This window comes from Anopheles maculipalpis, chromosome 3RL (genome assembly GCF_943734695.1).
Source record: "Anopheles maculipalpis chromosome 3RL, idAnoMacuDA_375_x, whole genome shotgun sequence".
Lineage (NCBI taxonomy): Eukaryota > Metazoa > Arthropoda > Insecta > Diptera > Culicidae > Anopheles > Anopheles maculipalpis.
This window is the reverse complement of record NC_064872.1, coordinates 74,073,173-74,092,298: the sequence shown is the minus strand read 5'-3', so window position 1 is coordinate 74,092,298 and position 19,126 is coordinate 74,073,173. Positions and strand designations below refer to the sequence as shown.

The following is a 19,126-nucleotide window of genomic DNA, read 5'->3' as shown; positions in this document are numbered from 1 at the left end:
ACCGAGCCTGACTGACCTATCGAGCATAGCAGTGCCAACAAGGATCAAAAGTACTGAAACCAACTGAAGAAAAGATCGAAATATTAACTGAGATCTTAGAATTATAATTATTGGACTCGAGCAGGCCTACCCCCCGTAACGAAGTTTGTCCGACACTATGCGAAAAACGCCCAAATGTAAGCAAAGCGCTGCGCATATCGCGAAGGGCGCACTTTGATTTTTCAGTATGGTCAGAAATGGTTGGATTAATTTGAAGATAATACGGCAACAATTTGAATTAAAACCTCCCACGGCCACTCGTTTCAAAGATAGATAGTAATGCGACCGATATGTTTCTTTTAGTGCTTGAAACATGTTAATCAGAGGCTTTAATAAGGGCGTAGATCATCGAAAAACTTAAGAAAACGTCAAAGTTGAGACCATCTCCTTAGTAAAAGACTCTTCTCGAGTCTCTTACCAATGCTTCTACCAAGGCTGTACTAAGTATTACTCGTTGTACTAAAACTGCTGCGAAAGTTTATCAAGTTTATTCAGTCTACTTCTCAGAAATCTCCAAATTGAACATAATAAAATAATTTACAATCAATAAAGGATCACTACTCTTTAAAACATTGCCCAAACAACCCCAGAACACATGACCCTGCATAACTAGAGCAATGCTACTGCATCGTGCAGATGCACTATACAATGTTTCTCAAACACTGCATGCCACATACTTTACAACGGAATTTTCATTTACTTCCACCAACTCACCCACAACCTGCCCTCTCTGGCAGGCACACGCATCAATCAATTCTCTAATCATACAAATCGCTGCACCAACCAAATGGGTGCGTTAACTGCTGCATTACTGCGGCTTTTTGGTCCGGGTGGCTTTGGTGGCGAAAAAAAAAACACTCTCCCCCTCTTCATTTTCCTAGGGATCGTTGGTTCTCTTGCTGGTTGTAAAGCGTTTAGCCTTTTGGTAAGCAAATTATGCTTCCACACCCAATACATACTACACACACACACACATACACACACACACACACCATTATTTATTTATCGAAGTCCGATCGAACGTCACACGTCGTCCCACTCGCCCTCACTCGCTTTTTTCCATGCTACTCTGCCACGTCTTGGATGCAATCAAAGCTATATTGTAACCAACACGTGTCAAGACGTCGTCATGGGTTGCTGCGTTCGACTTTTTCCAACAACCCACCATCTCCACATCCCCAATTCTTCCGTCGATTGTTTTTCTCCCCCTGCAAGTTGTGCTGCAGTTTGCAGGCAGCAGACCCACACGCACATACGCTGCCCAACCAGGCCTACAGGGTGGCTTATTAATTTGTTTCTCTTAAAAACAATCGACCTCACAATGAATCATGCAAAATGTGGTACGCAGTCACCCCCAAAACATGGCACGTTCCGTAACGTAACGTCACGAAGCATACGGCAGGGCAGGGTGCCGCTGGCGTGTGTTTTTCTCGCCTCACCTTCGCGGACCCTCTTTTTGTAAATTGTTTGATTGAGATTTTTTAACACCCTATCTGCTTGCTTTTGATGCCGAGAAGGGTTCGCTCCGATTTTTATCCAAACGCCCGGTCGATTACAGTGCAGACCTTGACGGGCCCGGGAGCAGGACGGTAAGCTTCGATTCGTCTCACTTACGTGAGGTAAACTTCGAGGGTTCTCTGTCGGGTTCTATGTCCGGTGAAATAAGGCTCAGCATAGTGGTGTTGCTCCTGTCGAAATAAAACTCCCAGGACACCAATTTAGCGCCACTATTTGCGCTCCAAATGGAACGGTAAACATTCGACCGGGGATATTATTGGACATGCGTTAACGTTTCGTTTGCTTTCTACGATTTCTTCACCTTTTCCTTGCTGGTTCGAAACCATTACTTCCCGGGAAGTGATTCTTGCTCGTTCTGCTTCAGGACCTCACCATTCACACTCTGGACACTCGGAACGAAATGACCCGCCACCGGGTTATACTTCAGTCCGGTATCTGCTCTTGGGCAATCGCACACACACACATACAAAAAAAATGCTTTCAACGAGAGCAGCACCGTGCGTCCGGTGACCCTGGTCATACCTGTCTGTAGGCAATAGTGCGATTTTTATCGTCAACACCAACCACCCGGAACGAATAGTCTCTCCACGATGTTTTGTTTTGTTTTCACTCATGAAATATTCATCGATTTTAAGGCTGGACTCTGCGCTACAGGATAGTTAGAGGGGATGCACGGGCAAAAAGGTTAATATTTTAGGTCTTTTACATTTGACTTTTGGACTTTGGGCAGTTGGGATAGGACAACAAGCAGGGTTGTAAATAAAGTTTTTAAATTGGGTTACAATCTGGGATTGAAGATCGATTTTGGACATTGGATTGTGTTTTTACTCTAAGCACCAGCTTCAGTACTTATTATCTTTAAATTTTGAATGCTTGTGACTTAAAGAATGCCAAGAAAGATCTAGCGGGAGCTTCCAATACAAATCTAGTTGAATTATCAATAAAGATCTAGTGAGAATAAAGATCTAGTGAGACCAACCGACGGAATTACGGAATTACTACGGATCGTTCTAAAGTTATCTTTAGTGCAAACGCAAGTGTGCTGAAGGCGCCGGAGAAGGCCGCAATCCGTTACTCTGAAGTCCAAGCAATTGACTGCATCTTAGAAAACAGATGACTTGTCCTCTCTCGGAAAGCAGCAAATAATGCCATACAAGGTAACGATGAAGCTGACCCTTTCGCAAACGAGATTAGAAATGACTGAAATCAAGCAGATGGTGTCATCTTCAGAGCCCATGCATCGGTCTAGTTCGACCTGATTAAGCATAGTTTTTGGAACACATCCCTCTTGAGCGGCATTAGAACGATTTAGCAGATTGTGGAACAGTGGACCGATCATTCAAACCACTGGATCAGAGACTAATGTCGAGATTGAAACGCACACCATTTGAAAAAGGTGACCTGCTGATACAGTTCCATGGATATACCCGAGACAAAAAAAAATGTTTTTTTTTAACGACGTGGTTTTGTACTCTGAAATTTGGATGTATGTACTAATATTTTGGTTTGGAATTTTTAAAGTTTTTAGTACCTACAACTAAGTATATAGCTTGGGTCCTATTCTTAATGAGAAAGATTGAACCTAGCGGATAAAATAGCTACTTTTAAAACATTTAATCTTCAGCCTCAAACAATCAACTATTTTCCCAAATAATTTTCATCTTATCTCTTCAAAACAAACTCCTCTTAAAAAGCATTTCCTTCCAGAGCGAAAGTGAGCAGCAAAATCTTACACGAAAAAAAAAACATTCCAAGTGAGAAAACAAATACCGAGGAAAAGAATTTCCCTATAGTTGCTCATTTTTTGTATTTGGAAGTGTGTGAGTGTGCCCCCTTGTCGACACTAATTAGCACTTTTCGTGCGGCAAACGCTCAAGGAAACTAATTAGCCGGGAAAGTCACACAGCCACACAGCGCTGGTGCTGCCGGATGTTAAACCGAAGGAAACCGGAAGCCATTCGCCGCGTCGCGGATGCCTTGCCAGCGTTAGAAATGCATTTGAAATTTTGTAATGAAATGATGAGCGAAATGAAATGAAATGAAAAACAGAACAAAAACGCTGTGAGTGGAAAGATAACATTAGCATAAGACAGGTCGAAAAGGTGAAATTGTACTAAGAACATACACGCACACACTAGTATAAACGGTGGGAAAATATTTATTTATTTATATTAGAGTACGAGTGGGAGCACATATTTGTACTTTATTTTTTTGAAATTCATGAACAGGGAAGGAAAACGTTGGTAAAACGATGAATAATAAGCTATCAGGGCGCGGTTGCCGCTGCTTAACACCGCATCCTTCCGATGTTCCGGCATTTGGGCCGAATGGAAAATGATCCTCTTCAGCGCTGTACTAAGAGAAAACGGTACCAAATCTCCACATTCTAGCGCGTACGATTTCATCCCAAACAGTGCGAAAAAACGCTACCTTCATCCCAAAGGTCTGAGCTGGTGAACCGTCCGTGCCACTTTTCGCTGTGTTTATTAACATGCCCACACATACAATTTTGCAACGTCACCGAAGGGCAAATACAAAAAAAAACTCCAAAAGCGCAAAAAATAACTGTAAGAAATATAAAGCGTTTAATTAAATTTCCGGTGCGAGAGCGCGACCATTTTCATGGCACACGGTGCCTTGCGACTGTTTCAATATGGTATCCCCTCCACCACTCGACTGGACAAATCCAGCTTTGCATCGTTTGGAGTACAATTTTTTCGCAAAAAAATCAACCTCACCGTGGTACGAAAGCTGTGGACGCGTCTGGTACGCGGGAAATTCGAGAAAGCCGACGAAACATTCAGCCCGAATCGGTCGGCTTAATTAGCTTGCTGGTGGGGATGGGGGATCAGCGAAACAAGCAGGGATTGCGTACAAAATGGCGTATAAAAACATAAGCATTACCGTGGAAAACACGATGAATGAGCTAATGTCAGCAGGCAGCACAATGTGGGACAGCCCAGGAAAGAAACAACAACAACCATATCGCACGCCATATTGGAACAGAAGACATATTGCTTTATTTAGATTTTTTCCTCTCGTTTTTTAAATGTGTTGCTGTAATTTATGCGATTCATTTGATTTTGTGTAACTGAAAACGAATAGAGGAATAGAGCTTATAAAACTGGTATAGGACAGAGGGCTTAGTAAAGTTTATGAATTGGGACATATGACCTAAGTTGCAGGTCTCTACATTGCCTCATGTCTTTTGGATTACTTGTGGAAGGCCTAGGAATTTGGATTCTTCGTACGGACCAAAGCAAAATCACACAGACCAAGAAAAGTAGAAGAAGAGTTTACAAATTTAGTACAAGTTTTTGGTAATAAAATGGTTTGGTTGATATTTTTTAAAAGAATTTTAAAATTTTCCTTCTATGATTTGGAGTTCTATCGTGCATTTGCATTTAAAAAGTTTTTTTTAACATTATTTAACAAGATTCTCGCCTAGATTTATTAATTGTCTAAGAGGTCTCTAGACACTGCATTGTCCTCTGAAGACTCATCCGGACTCTGATCATTTAATACCATCCGGATCGATTCCCTATAGTGAGGGCTAACTATCTAAACACGCGGTATCAATAAGCTTCAACGGCCGGCGTGGCCTAGTAGGTCGTTAAGCCAAGAAGGTGCTTTGTTGTCTGGTGTCATTCTCATGACTTATCCTACCCATAAGAGCCTAAGGTTTCCATTCAGCAATGTTTTTGTTTACCTACAGAAAACGTTATTTTAGTATAAAACCCATTACAATAGTAACTCTTCCTTACGAAACTATATATGCAGCACTCACAATCCTTCTTCTGCAATAAGGCTTTCAATTGCAGCTCAACTACGCGAAAGACCGCCTGATGATGGTCAAGCTTGTCCGTACAAAACGCACTGCACGTTCATGCAATCCTTTTAAGCTAAAACATCTAAGCACAGCAAGCGTCAGGAAGTCTTAAATCAGTCCTCGATTCAAGACGATCGGATTGCCCACCGTGCCCGTGGTTCAAGAATCCCCACACACCGGCCCAATCACCCAAGCGTTGGATGGTAAAATGTTGCCTTCGCATGTCTTTCGACAATAATTCTCGGAAATCGGTTCACCCCTCCCCGGGCCCGAACGATGTCCAACAACGGCCACCGTCACGAACAGAATGTCTGATCCGATGTAAGAAGGATTCTTTGCCTTCTTTATCGTTGTTGTCGTTGTTGTTCGGTAGGCCGGAACCTCCCTTTTTGGTCTATTTTTTCCGCCATCGACGTACGGAAGGTTCCTTCCCGGGGACCCGGTTGAAAGTGAATCGTGTTTACTAGATCTTATCACCACACGGGTGGAGGGGCCCTTACTTCCCTATTCATTCGACTTTCGTTGGTTCCTCAAAGTCGTTACACTTCGCAGCAGTTCCCATGTGGCGTAGGAGGTCTCGATTGCGTGTCACCGTGCACCAAGAAACCTTACGAACGATCTCACACTGTTGCCGTCGGTTACGTTGGTCCTGTGGTGAGTCGGTAATAAAGAAATAAAAATAGTACAACCCCGACGTGGCAGGTTGACCAGTGCACAGTGGTTTACCCTTCGGAACACGGAAGCACAAAGATACGTAGGCGTACTAAGGTCGCTACAGTTGGTGCTGCTCGCTAGGATAAAACGGCACACGATAGGCAACAGGAAGCAAGCACATAACGAAGCCGAAGCGAATATAAGCGAGAAAAACTCCTGAAGGTGGGTGAGATTTCCACGGAAAAATAATCCAAGTGGTCAGAACACTTTTACGACCACCCTCGTACACTCTCGCCCAAGAAGACAGATGACCCAGTAACACTTGACCCGCAACCCAAGATGGGTGAAGAATGAGCGCTGGGAGGGTCAAATCGATTCGCTCCAAAGATCCATTCCAACAAAGACCAGTTCCGGGACGTATACAGAACCACCAACAACAAGCAGTGGATCGCACACAAAAAAATGAACCACCTTCGCACCATTGGTACTCCGGTTACTGAGGTCGTTAGTTTCGTTCTTCCGAAAGCCCTTATCGCCTGACCATACCGTACACATGCACACACTGGAGCCACGAGCCACGGTGTGGCCAGCTGGTCCGGTTAGGTACTAAATAAAACACCGTGCACCACCGTACAGCAAGTAGGAGGAAATGGGCGTCAGGAAACAGGAAGAACAGGAAAATACGGAAAAAGGTGTGAAATGATCGGAAACCGGCAACAAATTTAATCAAAGGGAGCCAAACCTCGTCTCGTTTTCGGGGGTCGTCCGAGGCGTTTTGGAACACAACCACGGAAAACTCCACGAAACCGTTCCATTCGGTGGCGTTTGGTGTTGTTTTGGTTAGGTTAGTTAGGAGGAAGCTATTGTTTTTGTTTTTTTTTTCTGCTCCATTTCGTGGCACAGTAATGTCAGGGAATGGAAGGTGTTAATTATAGCCAAATGTAGGAACAATTGAAAAAAAAACGCTGGAAAGTATTTTGCTGTAAGAGTGAGACTATGATTTATTATAATTCAAGCTTTTTTTAGGAGAAATATTGGAAGAATTGTATGATACATTGAATAGTATCGTAATAGTTATTCTTATTGATCATAGATGGCGCATGCCTTGTATACTCCAAAAGGCTAATCATATACTAAGATTCGCAGCTTGACACCTGTCGCTGCTTGACTCGTAATTCACCGCTGGAATCACGGAACTAAATTTATTACAATTTAGACAGTAAACATCTTTAGATTGCGCTCATCATTTTATCAATAATTCAATTTTGTAGGAGTCAGCAGTCTTGGCCTGCCGTTTCCAAATTCCTCAACTTGATTATATCCCTGTTTTTTCCAGTATGGGTTCTCTAGAACCCATCTTTATATTTTTCTTAGAATATTGCAGATTTCGGGTTCCAGTTCTACATATTTTTTTTTATAATAACCGACTAAACTTTTCTCAAAACAGTATGTAAAAGTTCTTATCGCTTGGGTAGAAACTGTTTCTCAGTTATCGTTAAAAAATGCCGTACACTGGCATCCTCAACAACGTCATTATGTTGCGTATGTTCCATAAATCCGAAATGCATCTCGCAACTAGATTCAGCTGTAACATTCAGCCATTATCAAAGCAAAAAATATAGTTAGTTAATAAAAATAATCAAAAAAGCACACCCCTCATCAAGCAATGTGGCCCTCCAAAAATGAATCAATAATCAAAAATAAATCTTGCAATTGCAAATCACAGCAGGACATTACAACGCAAAATACCAAAACTCACTATCCCATTTATCTCTAAATTTACCAAACAAAACCCCTCACAGCGCTCAAACACCGATTTACTAATGATGAATCACATAATCCGCACAGATTGAATCGGACCGAATCGACATCGGGACCGAAAAACATGCCAGGCCCTAAATTCCTCCCTCATAAAAAAAAATAATCCCAAACCACCACCCTCCGGATGGTGTCCCATTTTAACCCACCCCTTGTAGCGTTGCCAAAATGGCACCGAAACCGATTCGAGCGAAGGGTTCGTCGGTCGGCAAGGCTGCCTGGTTTTGGGTGGGTGTTATTATTGATGATGTTATGATAATTAGCCCTTTGTTGTTGTCCTCACGAGAAGGTTGGTATGTTTGACTCTACGCCGCCGTGCGACTATTACTGTCGCCATTAATTTTTTCCTTCCCCGTCTCTTGAGCTGAGCTGAGGACATGATGTGAGGACGCTTTGAGATCGCTTTTGGGGAAGTTGCTTTATTTTGCACGAAACACCGTTGGTGGTAATGCAAGGTTACTACTATGAATAGGCAGAACCAATTGTCCCAAACAAAAAAAGGCTTGTTGAATCATCAACCACTTGTTCCTGTTGGGGTTTCGCTCTTTTCGGCCATATCCCCTTTTTTGGGTACCAAATGTAACCACTTAGTGAACATAGTCATACTAATTTTCTGGCAATTTTTTACTCGTTTTCTTCACCTGGCGCGCACCCCGGAAAAGAGTGTGATTAATGTTCCTTAGAAACGAACGAACACTTCTCGCCATCAGTATTGTGGAACTATTTACTAATACACAATCGTTTCAATTGGGCTTCTTTTTCGCAGGTTCCGGACAGATACAGTTATGGCAGTTTCTGCTCGAGCTGCTCAGCGATTCTACCAACGCCACCTGCATCACCTGGGAGGGTACGAACGGTGAGTTTAAGCTGACCGATCCGGACGAGGTAGCCCGGCGCTGGGGTGAGCGAAAATCCAAACCCAACATGAACTACGACAAACTCAGCCGAGCATTAAGGTACGTAGAGCAGGCTGCAAGAGGCGCCTGTAACATACCGGGCAGGGTAGTGCCAACTTGTGCCAAACGCACCGAAAAAAAAAAAAAACATAATTTATTCCTAATGTTCTTTTGATGTCAGTTTTATTGCAATTTTCACTCAATTTACTTCTGTCGTCGAAAATTAGCCACAAAACCGTGCGCACAAATCGTTTCGGCCATATTCTCCGTCCTTGTTTTGGCTCCAGTTTCACGTTTTGCTTTCTCGCTAGCCCCTCGAAGACGTTGGTTTTGGATTTTGGGACGCAAAATTAGGAGGATCATCGTCCTTCGCCGACTACGAATCAAACTATCCTGGGAGGGATTCGTTTGGAGGGCTGGAACGGGCAAACAAAAGAAATCATCACAGTAAATCAAATTGTCTTTAACGATCACCGCCCTCATCATCGGGGTTCGATTTGAATCGTGTGTGTGTGTCCCTCGTAACGGACCATTGGCTGCGAGAATAGTGTTCTGCTACTGTGGCTGCCTTTGTCAGTCTGTTCACATTCGATACGGAGACGTCTTTTTGCAACTTTTTTTTTACTATTAGCTCTCCTCGATAAAGGACGAATGAAAGCGTAACATTTGACCCGTAATGGGATTAGCTTTTAGCCTGCACTGGATAACGAAGACCGTACAGCTGACCCGCTGAACGGCAGATAGATTGAGCACTGGTAGCACCCGATGGACCTTTTTTGCCATTATCCAACGGTTGATTGAATGGCAAATTGGATCACTTGCTGGGCAGTTGTTGAGATGTGTGCTTTCACCGTGCTTCGGCACAACAATTAGCACAGTTTGCCTTTTTCCACTAGTTTTGGACGATTTATGGTGGGGTTTTGTCTGCAGTGATTTTTATACCATTTTTAGATGCATTTATTTGATTCAGTTTTGAAGGTTGATTGGCCTCATCGTTGTGCGGTGGTGAAAATTCGGACTTGTCAATTAAGTCTAGAAATCCATTGGGATTTTTTTATAAACTTGAAAGCATTTAACTACGTTATTGTTTATTTTCGTACAATGAATAAGCTTTTAAAACTCCAGTTATTGTCTACAAAAGGCACACCTGAAAGAGAATCCTCTCGAAACTACTAAAAAGTGAAATAAAAATTGTGATTGCATACTTTCAGGCACTATATGTGAAGGCATTAAATGTATCGCTACAAAACAACATCAAATAGTAATAGCAATATTATAAAGCGGCCAGTCCTAGACCAAGTTTAAATTGTCGTCCTTCAAATAAATACTATATTCTTCGAAGTTCTTTCAAGTTGTCACGTTCACCGATAATTCTGTACGATTTCTCCACATGATCGGAGCAAGTGCTAGCCAAACTTTGCTCAGGATACACAAGTTACACTTTACAAGTTGAGCGCCAAGTATGATAAGCTCTTAGACATGCTTTGCCAATTTAATCAACCACACCGTTCCAACACAATGCCCAGCGACTCCGTCTGACATCGCATAATAGCCGTTTGATGCCGTTGGTTTCTTTCCCAATCTGGCTTCATTGCCAACGACTCGACAACATCCCTAAGTTTTCATCCAAACCCTCCCATCCCGCTTGCATACGTTTTTCTCCGAAGCATATTTTATCACGATTTATCTAATAATTTCAATTTTCAACGCTTCGTATTCATTCGTACGAATGATTGAAAGCATGCTGGGCATGCTTCTTCCCCCTGTTCGGTAGTCGGTGCAGCTTCCGGTCCCCGCACACAAGCTACCGAACCCCTTGCCTCCCACTTTAGTTGACTCGTTTCGTTTTGCGATTCGGAAAAATCGTACAACTTTGGTTTCGACTGTACCATAATGCCAGATCTGATACCGTTCTTACATTCCATTAAATCACCACGCTGAGCAAGGATCCCACTGATCCGGAGGTGCTAGCTGTCTGTTGGTTTTCTTTCTTTTTTTTTTGTCGCTGTAACATCTCCGCCCTCTACTAAAACTCTAGCATCTATCTAGAGCTCTCGGACCGAAACATCGTTTGCGATTTAAGCTCGAAAAGAACGTGCACCCGAAATAGATGGTTGTATGCCCGGGCGCTGGCTACTTCCTCCGACCACACTATCAACGATGGTCTCCATACTCCCTCGACACTGCTCCGGTTGGGCTCATGGCAGCTGTTTCAACCGTTTGTAGAATTGCTACAACATGGGAATTTCGCTACACCACCGATGAATGGTGAACGTACGCAGCATGAGACAGTAAACGGTGAGGTGGATGCTAACACGCTGCCTTCAGCTAGCAGACTGGCTGCAAAAACGTGCAAAATATGCTCCCGAATAGGTGCCGCGCGTTGGAGGAGGTTTCAATGCAATCAAATTTGTAAATTGAAAAATAACAACATTTTGATTTAGCCAAAATCTAATAGACTTCTGTGCGCACAGCTTGTGTGTTTGTGTGTGTGGGCCTGCGGGTGTAGTAAAAGCAGAGTGCCAACTCGAACTGTTGGCCATTACGGGTGCAAGATGGCAGATGGTTTTGGAACAGCGAAAGACAATCTTTCGTGCCCGTGCCCTGTCCTGACACTGGTGCTGTTTGGTTTGGTTTGACGCTAGCAATTTGACCATCGTGAGGAATATAGAGCTTGATTACTATCATCTAGTTTGTAGACCTTAGGTTTATAGTGCTTTGATAATCGTAGACAAAATATGGAATGTATTTTAATAATTGCTACCTAATTTTCAAACTAATAAAAACTCAAATAAGTTCTGCAAAACATTTAACAACATTTCGTTGTACTGAATATAAACAACATTTTTCGAAACACATCCAACTATAGCATAACCCTACGAATCGTTTACTGATTTTAATTAAAAACTAAATCAGACATTTCATAAATTGAATTTGGCAACGTCAAATTATTGATTCTACCGTTCAGCACTAGGCAGCACAGTCAAGCCAACTGTTGTAACCTTATGTTCGTTGCTGCTTTATTAAATCACTGCAGAGAAATTAAAATACAAATTCCCGCTGGTTTCGCTTGTACACCTTGCAAGGAGTCCCACAATGTCGCCGCTGTTATCCTTCATCCAGCCGTAAAACGGACTGGGATGTTTTACAACGCCCTGTTTTAACGCTTACAGCCATCTCACCCGAGGAAAGCATACCCTGAAACACACGCATTTCGTCACATTTAGGTAATCGTCCCATCACAAGGATAACTCCACGAGGGCAGCACTAAACGAAACAGCAGCGATGCTGGTGCCCAGTGCGTAACGGCACGGGTGATGATGACAATGATGATGGGACAATCGTGTGACAGCAGCAGCAGCAGCAGGTCCTCCCAAGTGGCAATACAAACCGTTCCCGGGTGGATGGATGGCAATTTGCGAGCCACAGTGGTGGAAGATGATGATGCCTCACTTGAATATGTATGTACACACATTAAACCACTCGAAAATGCTCGGTCGGTAAATGGGCGCGTGCGTTTTTCTCCCACCCCCTATGGGCGATACCCCGCGCAGTGTCGAGTGTGTTTCGGTTGAAGTGTTCTCCAGCGTTGGTGTGGTGCAAAAGATAGCTTCTTCACACATTTGCATTGCACGGATGAGTGACAGCAACACGCCCGGCTCATTTTATGCCGAACCAACACATCCCGTTGCCAGGTTTTTTTTTCCCCAGTGGCAAAAGTCGTGTGGATGAAAACAAGGGTGGAAAAACGAATCTCCAGGCCTCCCCAACTCCAATCCTACGACAGCGAATGGGGCAGATGAGGAGCACTGAACCATTTTCCATTATCATGCCACTGTTGATGCTGCCGATAATGATGCTGGGCGATGGTTGTTGGTGGTTACCGTTGGTTGGTTGATGATGATGATGATGACGACGGTGATTGGAGGTAGAACCCGAGTTGAGTATAATCCTGGTACGCTCAACTGGCACGATTGTCTGGCGCGTATGATTTTAATGGATGTAATTTTGAATATTTCCCAGCGCAGAGTGCAGTCGAGGGCGCAATATCTTTGAATGGATACATTTTTTTTTTTGGATTGGAGTTCTTTCTTGCCTATGGCTCCCAAATAGAAGGAGTAAATGGCATACAAATACAGGCCACGATTTGCTCTATTGACGGTTGAAGTTGAAGAAGAGATTTTGTAGCAGCTTTCAGTGCATGTCTTGTGTCCTCAGAGTTTTAGGGCACATGTTTACCTTTTTAGAGCGAACATTTGAATTGCTTGCAATATCTGTTCCGTCGAATGTGTCTGTTTGTGTGTTCTTAGACCTTAATTGACATCCACAGCCATATGTAGAAACATTTCTACATTTTTTTTGCAGTTTTTTTAGCATTCCCCTATGCTCCATACGCCAATCAATACCAATACCTCTGCTTCTGCCTCGTAAAATCATATTCAAATCGTCTTGCTGTTGTTGTCCCAAACGTCAATAGACGGAACATGTTGTGAGCATGTACATTAGCAGACAGAGGCAACCATTTCCACATTTAACAATCCGAACGACGCCACATTATTCTTCCAAACCGCCCGGATCGCTGTTTCGGCGAAACAATTGACAACGCCGTATGAATAACCTCATCCATCCACGTGTGTGTCCATTCTTCTATCGTGTGCCGCCACACACCACACAAAAACCATTCCGAGCTAGTAGACACATTGTTCTACGACCTAGCTGTCATCTAGTTTTTTGACAATACGCAACCGTACTAACGTCGATAAAACGGCTGTCGGTTGAAAGCGTGGCAAAAGGAATGTTTTTTGCTCTGCGCGTGTGTGTGTGTGTGTGTGTGTGTGTGTGTGTGTGTGTGTGTGTGTGTGTGTGTGTGTGTGTGTGTGTGTGTGTGTGTGTGTGTGTGTGTGTGTGTGTGTCTCGGATTGTCATTCCATTTGCGAAGATACTAAACAAGGCCCTTTTTAACCATCTTTGGCAACCCACAAAGGTCTCTCCCTTAAACCGAGTCCTTCCCCCATTTTGGAACACGAGCGTGCCGAGCAGTGGTTACGTTACGATTTGTGTATTCCAATGTGCAATCGTAAAGAATTAGCTGGCCGTCGTATCGTACAGCCTTATCAAAACCGACAAATCGAAACATACAACTTCACTCCAAGCGTGTTACGCACACTTCCCTTCTTTTTTCACACAAACGCAAAAGCCATCGTTGGTTTGACACGTACTGTTCCTTTACCGGTAGGGTGGAAAAAGTGTATTTTCTTCGCCTTGATTGAGACACTTTCTACATTTCTTTTTCCACTATATTATACGACCGTATACGGCCCCCTCCGGTACCATTTTTCTAATCCAACATTCTTTCTCTCTTTCTCTCTCCCTCTCTCTCTCGTCCATTGGACACTCAACGTCGTATAAAATAACCCACAACCGCCATCCAAACAGATATTACTACGATAAGAACATTATGACGAAGGTGCACGGCAAGCGTTACGCCTACAAGTTCGACTTCCAGGGTTTGGCGGCCGCGACCCAGCCCCAGACGGATCCGACCTACAAGTACCAGAGCGACCTGTTCATGTCGCCGTACCATCACGGGGCCAAGCTGAGCTCGTTCATGAGCCCCCACCACAGCATGACGTCATCTTCCGGTAAGTTGAGTCTAAAAACGGCAGCCAGGTGAAGTGGTTTAGTTTTACCCGCAGATTACTATCGTACGGCGAATAGGAAATCGGGGCCTCTCAGGACACTCGAACTTTATGGTCCTGCTGCTAAAAAAAAGCTTGTACGTTTGTGTGTGTGTGTGTGTTTTAAGGACGCTTTTCGTTGTACGGCCTCCCACGTACGAAATCTAATCGCCATTTCGCACTCAACCGTTTAAAGATATTTCCTTTCCCAATTTGGGCTTATCGCCCGTGAACCGTTTCGGCGGTTGTGTAAAAATAGCGTAACGACTGTTTCTGGCCTGCCATGCCTGGACGAATGGGCGAAATATGGTTGTCTATCCAAATTTATGGGCGATAGAGGGATTGCCATTTGGTTTCAATTGGAAAAGAAATATCTTTTTAGTACAAATTTTTTCATGGAATTATTATTTTTTAAAGTATTCTGAAGGCTTCAAAAGTAGTAATATAAGGACATTTCAAAATTCAAGCCATCTTGGGGCATTACTGATCTCAGCTCTAACAAAAACCGTCGGCAAGACTTCTTGTTTATTGACTCTTTAAGGAAGTTTTCCATTAGAAATGGAGATTTATTTTTTTTACTCAAGTGTACTCTTTCTTTCTCTCCGAAGGCACTTCGAACTTTTCGATAAGCTTTTGTGGTCTTTTTGTATGTTTTTTTTTTTTTGTTTTCTTCGATTCACTAAGAACGAAACAGCGAAACAATAAATCAATGTACCATTTTCCATCGATTTTACAACACACGCTTGCGTTTTAGACGCCTTCCACACCAACACCCACGAACCCGATGTGCGTAACCTGTGACCGTGTAGCGAATCGGTGATTGTGGTAGTGAACGAATCCTTCCCCGATTATCAGCAACCATCTTGTACGTGAAAGCAGGCCAACAAACAGTCTAAAGCATTTTCCCACCAGTCAGTGGAGTTCTTTCTTCGAAAATCTCACTTGCAAAAACGGTTCCCCGCCCGGTACCAAAGCCGCTATCATCCGTGCCGATGAAATGCACACAACAGGCTCATGCGCATGTTGCAGTAACGACCACCAAGCGTCTCCATCGTGTATCGGGGGAACCCTCTTGCTAAATGTCAGTCTATCGCACTCACTCTAGCTCATCCGGACTGCTCTTGCTCTTGAAAGCGGATGTTTCCCTCCTTATCGTGCTCGGCCCTATCTCGCTCAGGACGGGCGTGATTAGCTGTGTGTGCAAGGATGAACAGACACGAACACATCGACAAATACACACACACACACACACACACTCATACACATAGCGGCGCACACGCCTGCCCGAGAAGGGGAAAAGGGGACGTAATGGCGGTAGCGAAGGAAACTATCGCCGGCGCAGGCGGAAAAACTCAAGTATCATCTTTTCCGCCCTTGTGAAGCGTCATATTCTTACTTCCTACGAGAAATATCCGCCCATGGTACCCGTGCCCTCCGCCCATCCACCACACGCAACCGGTGCGCGACCACGCGGAAGATGAAGGATGACTTTTTCTTACACACCTTTCTGCTGCCTGCTGTAACGCCTACACACAACCACATCCGTAAAAGTGGGGAGGGAAGGAAAAGCAAATGGCCATACCTTCAAACACTCATCTCCCCCCAAACCCTCCCCCCCCCCCCGCTTCCTGCCCTGCCCGACCGCCCCGGAAAGAAAAATAACGCGGGTGGAAGTGAAACCGTTCTTTTGGTCTAATTTCTGTTTCCCTAACTAGTTCCGTTACGGAACGGCTTGTTTGTTAGAGGCTTCCGAGGCGGACTTCTCTTCACCTTTACCGCTACTTGCATTTTTTTTTTTCGAAGTTTTCGCGGGGTCTGGTAAAAAGTGCCGAACCAACGCCGCTTGTGCTAGGTTTTTCATTCCTTTTTTTGTTTTGTTGGTGCTTTACACTTTACTTGAAGGTGAAAATTAAAGGCAGGTCTAGTCTAGGTTCTCTGCTTCTAGGCTAGGTTGAATGGAAGGATTCCTTTTTTTTTTTTGCTGTGTTTTGTCTTAAGCGCTGTATGAGTCTACGTCTTCCGAATGACCTTAAAGCGATAAAGGTCGACCGGTGCCGACGAAAATCAACAAGCGACGACGGCTAATTGTTCGTGTTTTCTTGTTCATGGCGTTTGTGCAACGTCAAAAGCTGTGATGGGTTGAGTTTTCAATTAAAAGTTTGCAATTAATTATGCAATTGAAAGGATTATTAAATTCAATTCAAAATTAATTAGCAATTAAAGAACAAATTGTGCGTTACAACCATTAAAAATTTGCATTGAAATAGAAACAGTGCATTCTGGATATGGCACCAGATGTCATTTTATTAGAATTGGCAATTTATTCGCTGTACTAAACAATATTTTCTTCAAAACTTTCACCCCATCCTTTCAAAACAGCCTCCATCTTTCCGTCGGCCGCCTCGTGGGGTAACTGGGGCAGCCCGGCAACGAACCTTTACCCGTCGCACACGATGAGCCACGTGACGCCATCGCACGTCGCGCCCCATCTGGGCTCGTATCCGCACTACGCATGACCAACGCCCACGACCACGTCCTCCAGCCACCATCATCACCATCACGCCCAGGTCGACAACTTCGATCTGTACAAGAAGCTGACACCGTACGAATAATAGCATCCGCTAATCCCGCAGCAGCAGCAGCACCATCACCACCATCATCATTACCAGCAGCAACAGCAACAGCATTCGCAACCGTTGCATCACCAGCAGCTGCATCCGCATCATCCGGAGCTGCTTTACCCGCAAGAGCTTGCCGGATTTCCTCGGAAGCAGCTGCCGGTTGGTGGTCAGCTGCATCAGCTGCCCTCGCCGGCCCCAACCGATGTACTGCTGCTGCGGACGGCCGCACGCACGACCGATGATGATGGTGACGGTGGACCGGTGGGTATGTTGCGCGGTACCTCGACAACGGTTGACGCGACCGCAACGACTACTAGTCACACTACAACCACTATCGCTACTATCAATACTACCCAGTTAGATAAATGTATTTTAGACTATCTAAGAAATGTATCAACTTTTAAATGAAGTGCGCATATTAAAAATATAGTGACAGGGGGGAGGAGACGTGCGATGTAATCCTGTTGCCCGATTTCAACGGAAAGCATATTTTTAAACCAAACAAACTCAAACAAAACGATCAGTGTATAATTAGCAATAAACTTGTTGTAATGTAATGCTGGCAAAAGGTTCACCACCGTTGTGAAGCTGAACTGTCACACAAGACAAGTCCGTATATATACACACAAACCTAAATTCTGACGTTACATAGATAAACTAAAGCTAAATAGTGAAGGGTGTGTGTAGTACGCGGGAACCGACCGCTCGTTGTCGATCGGTCGGTTATTAGTTACCTACTGTGCGAAGTATTTAAGTAAAAAAAAAAACAACCCTTCCCTGTTAGAATTAAGGCCTCAACGTTACACTAAGTTTCACCTTAAACTGATGTAAGAAATGTGCGAGTTTTACTCAAAAAAAAAAACAAACTATTCTCGCAAACAGTTCCCACCAGAGAGAAGACAAAAAATCACTAAAGAGAAGAAATGTTTCGTAACGATTTTTTTTTTTTCAAACCCGTTTCGTTTCTCATTTGTTTCCATTGGGCGGGCTTGTTGTACATAGAAAAATGGTATAAAAAGTATTATAAGTGCTTTATTTATATTCGATTGAAATAAGTTAAAACACTTGCATCGAATGATGCGAGTGACGATCGTGAGGGAAGGAAAAGAAAACATATACAACAGGTTCCATGTAACAAATCTAGTCTTCTACCAAAGCAATCGTTTGCCAGTGAGCGAGAGGATCGCTGTCGAAAAACGTTAAAAAAAATAATTGCTCCAAGAGGTGAGAAAAAAAAAGATCAATGTTGTCAGCATAAGTAACACAAATCCATCGTTGCGCACTTTCAAAACATCAGTTTTGAATGGAAAACGCCTAAATTTATGCAATACACATTCCAAAAGCACTACCACAACCCTAGCAAATCGTCTGAAAAAACGTGCAATGGCAAACCGGGCGGGCATGCGGAAGCAATGGAAGCGAAAAACAAAAGCAAATATTTATACATATAAAGACTGTGATAGTTAACGACACTTGTTACAATTTTGTTCTTGCAAACAATTTTTTGATTCGAGCGAGCGTGTTTGAATCGGACAGGAGCGTACTAACATGGCCGACTGTACACGTTAGCGCCGTTCCGTTCTACTCGGTCTGGAATTAGTCGAACTCAGCAAGCTCGTGCTCTATTTTGCTTTATACTATTTGTACTATTTTTGCTTTCGAATTGCGGTCAAAAATGGGTCAGTAAGTGCGTGTGCGTGTATGTGTATTACAAGACAAGAGTTAGCTGTGTATGTATGTAATGTCTGTGTAAATAATCAGTGTGTACCGTAATTTATCGATGTGTATATTTGATCTAGTCAAAATAGGAGATTCGAGGATCAACTAAACAGAGTGTATTATTAAACGGTAGTGGATGATGATGTGGTTAAGTATATAGTAAGGATCTACCCTGTACTGTATTAGTCTTAAATCATCCTTCATCAGTCGAGGATATGGATGCATGTGAGAAGTCTTGAAGGTACGTTTGAAAATCCAAACACAAACGCTACAAGGTGCGATCGGTCAACTAGACGTTGCAAAAGGTGTGACTTCTTTTGTACATAGAATGAAAAATTCGCACACCTCCGCCGA

At 43.5% G+C, this 19,126-nt stretch overlaps 2 protein-coding genes across 3 annotated transcripts in view; both read left to right on the top strand.

The window, feature by feature from the left end:
* The window catches only part of LOC126562920 (DNA-binding protein D-ETS-3-like), a 31,147-nt gene extending 14,023 nt beyond the window's left edge, over nucleotides 1–17,124 (top strand). For both annotated transcript variants that reach the window (XM_050219521.1, XM_050219519.1), the window contains exons 4-6: nucleotides 8,625–8,814; nucleotides 14,191–14,396; nucleotides 16,812–17,124. In XM_050219521.1, the coding sequence (XP_050075478.1) occupies nucleotides 8,625–8,814; nucleotides 14,191–14,396; nucleotides 16,812–16,948 (533 nt within the window). In that variant the 3' untranslated portion in view covers nucleotides 16,949–17,124. The remainder of the gene's footprint in view (nucleotides 1–8,624; nucleotides 8,815–14,190; nucleotides 14,397–16,811) is intronic.
* LOC126561947 (protein bric-a-brac 1-like) overlaps nucleotides 1–19,126 on the top strand; it is a 182,951-nt gene that overhangs the window by 134,219 nt on the left and 29,606 nt on the right. The window lies entirely within an intron of this gene.